Genomic DNA, 4,902 nt, shown 5'->3' with positions numbered 1-4,902 from the left:
CGTGGCGCTGGTGCTGGGCACAGCTGCCACACAGGGGAGGCACACACAACACAGTTAGTGCTGGCATGGAGCTGCTGCAGGGAAGATTCGTCAGTTTTACACTGAAATTCCTGAGAATCTAAATGCCGGGAGGTGCTGGGGGCAGACTTGACTGTTGAGTGATTGTATCTAAAAGCCTGAAGTGTCAGGGGTGAATCCAAACATGATAATTGACTGATTGTCCTTAAATCCCAAAGTATCTAAACCCCAAGGAGGGGCTGAATCCAAACACAACCATTGACTGATTGTACCTAAATCCCAAGGAGGGGCTGAATCCAAACATGACCATTGACTGATTGTACCTAAACCCTGAAGCATCTAAATCCAAAGGAAGGGCTGAATTCAAACTTGGCCATTGACTGATTGTACCTAAAAATCTAAAGTATTGGGGCTGAATCCAAACATGACCATTGGCTGATTGTACCTAAACCCCAAAGTATCTAAATCCCAAGGAGGAGCTAAATCCAAACTTGGCCATTGAGTGATTGTATCTAAAACCTTAAAGTATCGGGGCTGAATCCAAACATGACCATTAACCGATCGTACCTAAATCCCAAAGTGTTTAAACCTCAAAGAGAGGCTGAATCCAAACATGAACATTGACCAGTTGTACCTAAACCCCAAGCTGGGGCTGAATCCAAATTTAGCCATTGACTGACTGTATCTAAAACCCCAAAGTATCTAAATCACAAAGAGAGGATGAATCCAAGCATAACCACAGCTTGATTTTATTTAAATCCCAAGGATTGGCTTAATCCAAGCATGACCATTGACTGATTGTATCTAAATCCCAAAAACTGGTTGAATCCAATCATGACCATTGAACTGATTATACCTAAATCCTAAAGACTGGCTTAATCCAGGCATGACCATTGAGTGATTACTCCTAAACCCCTAAGTATCTAAATCCTAAAGAATGCCTGAACCCAATCATGACCATTGACTGATCATTCCTAAATCCCAAAGCACCTAAACCCCAAAGATGTGTTGAACCCAAGCGTGACCACTGAGAAGAGAAAAAAAAGAATATTTCACTCCCAGTTCTGGCAGCTCAGGTGATCTGAGTCCAAATGGTTCCCATGCCAGACCGAGTGGAGGTGGCACTTGGTGACACAGCTGGGTGGGCATGGGGGCACTTGGATGGAGGTTGGACTTGAAGATCTTGCAGGTTTTTTTCAACTTTAATGGTTTAATGTTCTATACCTGAAATAAAAGCAGCTGGGACATCCAGAACCCTCCCATTGCCTCCCTCCAGAGAACTCGCCCCACAACAAAAAGTTGTTTTTACCCAGGGGAACAAAGGGTTTGGCAGTGGCTTCCCAAAAAGTTGTTTGTCACCCAATGCAGGAGCCTCTACAGGGAGCCCTTTGGGTTCCTCAGCTCCCTGGGCCTCATGGAACAGGGGAAGGAACAGCAATTGGGGAAAAAACTACTTTGGAAAAGAGAGAAAAGGGGGATTTAAGTTGTGATGGTGCTGAAATTGTTGATTTTCCTATTGAATACTGGGAATTACAAGACAGGAATGAGTCTGGCAGATAAGTGAGGAGAAAAACTCATCAAAAAATCAGGTCTATTGCCAAGGAAGAATTCAATTAATATTTTCCTCTAAGTTGCTTTACACTTATGAGTGTTTAGCTAATTAGAGTCTGGCCAGGCAGATCCAAATCAGGATCGCCCTTGTCCCCTTGCTTCCCATGCAGCTCTTGCAGGAGGGAGGAGGAAACCTCCCCTGGTTTCATCAGAACCTTTGTTCTGCTGAGCTCTTTGAAGATTACAATCACAACCACGGCTGTTTCACACTCATTAGGCAAGAATTCAAGAGAACAGATCTCTAACTACTCCAAAACCCAAACCATGCTTTGCTTCACCCCTGGAGAAAGCTCGGGTCGCGCCGGTGTCTGTCCCCTCTTTGCAGCAAAAGCCTGGATGTTCCCACAGATAACTCCAGGGAGCACGTGGGTGAGAAATCCCTTCTGCTTTCCCGCTGTTCCATGCATCATTTGCTATTTACTCCCATAAAATCCCCGAGTTGTTCTCGCCCAGTGCAGCACGAAGCTGTTACTGAGAGGATCAAGGGGCAGCAGTGTGACAGCCCCGAGCCTGTGACACGCACGGAGGGAGGATTTCCGAGCTGCCAGACGGGATTTCAGCTGCTTACACCCAGCAAAAGTGCTAAAAATGCCACTGGGAAGAATCGCTGTGGGATAAATCTCCAAATTCCCTGTGTGACTCTGGGCGTGACGCCGGGATGGGGCTGATGGTAATCCTGGGATGTGCAGGGTTCAGGCTGAGTGGGAATGAAGGGCAGAATACAAAGTACCCACAGCAGGCAGCCAGCCCTGCCAGAGCTCTGCTCCCAAAGGAATCCTAATTCCCTGTGATATTCCCTGCTCAGAACCCCCAGACACCAAAAGCAGCTCAGGACACTCAGGACACCCCTGGGAGCGACCCAGGGACACTTCCAGAACACACCTGAACTCACCTTGGTAGACAAAATGAAAGCCTTTGGCCGTGGATTGACCCTTGGAGCTGAATTTGATGAGGATCTGGTTGGTGGTGGCCAATGGCAAAGATTCCCCTGGATGGGGAGGAGGGAAAACAGGAGAGACAGAGGTGAAGGAATGAGCCACAGGGAGCAGCTGTTGGGTGTCAGCTGCGCCAAAGCTGCTGTCCCCAGCAGGGACAGGGGACAGGGACAGGGAGCAGCTCCCTACCTGAGTGAGAGCCCGAGAGGGAGCTGAGCAGCCGTGAGTGCTCCGTGGGGCCATCGTGCACCTCCAGCACGTCATTGAGCGCCGTCTGGAAAAAGGCAAACTGCCCGAAGAGCACTGCGGGGACAGGGACAGGGACAGGGACAGGGCTGGCACCGGCCACTGCTGTCCCCAGCATCACCACGCTGCTGTCCCCAGTGTCACCATGCTGCTGTCCCCAGTGCCACCACCGTACTGTTCCACTGCTGTCCCCAGCATCACCACGCTGCTGTCCCCAGTGTCACCACCGTACTGTCCCACTGCTGTCCCTAGTGTCACCATGCTGCTGTCCCCAATGTCACCACTCTGCTGTCTCCAGCATCACCATGCTGCTGTCCTGTGTCACCACACTACTGTCTCACTGCTGTCCCCAATGTCACCACGCTGCTGTCCCCAGTGCCACCACACTGCTGTCTCCATATTGCTGTCCCCAGTGCCACCACACTGCTGTCCCCAGTGCCACCACGCTGCTGACCCCTGTGTCATCACACTGCCATCCCACTGCTGTCCTCAGCATCACCATGCTGCTGTCCCCAGTGTCACCACACTACTGTCCCCAGTGTCACCATGCTGCTGTCCCCAGTGTCAACACACTGCTGTCCCCACTGTCACCATGCTGCTGTCCCCAGCATCACCATGCTGCTGTCCTCAGTGTCACCACACTACTGTCCCCAGTGTCACCATGCTGCTGTCCCCAGTTTCAACACACTGCTGTCCCCAGCGTCACCACTCTGCTGTCCCCAGTGTCACCACTCTGCTGTCCCCAGTGCCATCACACTGCTGCCCCCACTGCTGTCCCTACTCAATCCCAGTGCTGTCCCCCCTGCCATCCCACTGCTGTCCCACTGCCATCCCCCTGCCACCATACTGCCATCCCATTGCTGCCCCCACTGCTGTCCTACACAGCCAGCCCATGGGGCCAGGGCATTTTCATGGAACCCCAGAATCACCTGAGCTGAACCAGACCCCACTTATAAAAAATCAGCATTAAAAACCCAGCAAACAAGAGCTGCAAGAAGAGAATCCCATAAAAATTCCAAGCGTGGTACCATAGTCCTTGGGCACGACGATGGAGTACAGGCACACCTGGCCACTGGTGTAGTTTTGGGGATAATTTGGGGACAGGACGACTCCATCTGAGCCTGTGTACTGCCCTCCACAGGGAGCTGCAAGGGAAAAGCATCATGGAGCACCCCTGGAGGCTGGAAATGTCCCCAGCCATCATTCCCTGCTCCAAGTGCTGCTCCCTGAAAGTTCTCATTGGAAAAGTCAGGTTTATCCCACCCTGAGATTGTGCTGGCTTCACGTGGAATTATCAACCATTAATTAATGTGAGATTTGCACTGTTCCCCACCTCACAGCTGGGCATGAGCTCCTTTTGCCACCTTTCCTCAGTTTTCCCTGCCAGAGCCTTCCCAAATTAGGGATTTCACTCCTTCCCCCCGCCAGCTGCCTCTTGATTCCCTTCTCAGCTCAGGTCTGACTGCAAACCATGAAGTCAGAAAAGAAAACAAAAAAAAACCACAGAGAAACCCTAAGGAAAAACCCCTTGTTTTGTCACTGAGCTCTGCCCCTGCTCAGGAACACCCAAGACTGAGGGTTTGGATTAACAAGGATCAGGTTTAGCCAGGGTTTAAGTGGATTCCTGACTCCTGCCCTGTGCCAGGCACTGAATCAGCCACGTCCAGTTTCCTGTCTCAAAAAAAAAAAAAGCTCAAGAAAACTCCCAAAAATCAGCTCTTCCTACTAAAAGAAAAGCTGTTAACCCCCTGAAAAAAACAATGAAAACTGATTCCTGGTAAAACCCCTAAAAAATTATGGAAAAACTGAGAAAACCCCTGTGAATTAACCCCCAGTTTTCCATGGGGGATGCACTGAGGGCGTCCAGCTCTGGGCAGATCCTGCCCCCAGCCCCTTCCCGTGGGATTTACCTGTACAGGTGGGGCGTGGCTTGTTCCAGGTGGGTTTCCCATCCCCTCCCATCACACAGGTGAGGGTGGGGCCCCCCTCGATGTCGTAGCCCCCATCACAGTAGAAGGTGATGGTGGAGCCCAGCTTCAGGTCTGTGCCCACCCTGGTGCCATTCTTGATGGACCCTGGGTCAAAGCAGGAC

The 4,902-nt window shown here is 51.0% G+C and overlaps 1 protein-coding gene across 1 annotated transcript in view; it reads right to left on the bottom strand.

Annotated features, from left to right (window-relative positions):
• Positions 1-4,902, bottom strand: part of CSMD2 (CUB and Sushi multiple domains 2) — a 225,955-nt gene that overhangs the window by 49,144 nt on the left and 171,909 nt on the right. The window contains 4 exon segments of the mRNA XM_031063038.1: positions 2,522-2,617; positions 2,754-2,867; positions 3,839-3,955; positions 4,721-4,897. Of these exon segments, the coding sequence (XP_030918898.1) occupies positions 2,522-2,617; positions 2,754-2,867; positions 3,839-3,955; positions 4,721-4,897 (504 nt within the window).

Source organism: Geospiza fortis, unplaced genomic scaffold (assembly GCF_000277835.1).
Source record: "Geospiza fortis unplaced genomic scaffold, GeoFor_1.0 scaffold289, whole genome shotgun sequence".
NCBI classification, from domain to species: Eukaryota; Metazoa; Chordata; class Aves; order Passeriformes; family Thraupidae; genus Geospiza; species Geospiza fortis.
This window is presented reverse-complemented; position numbering and strand designations above follow the sequence as displayed.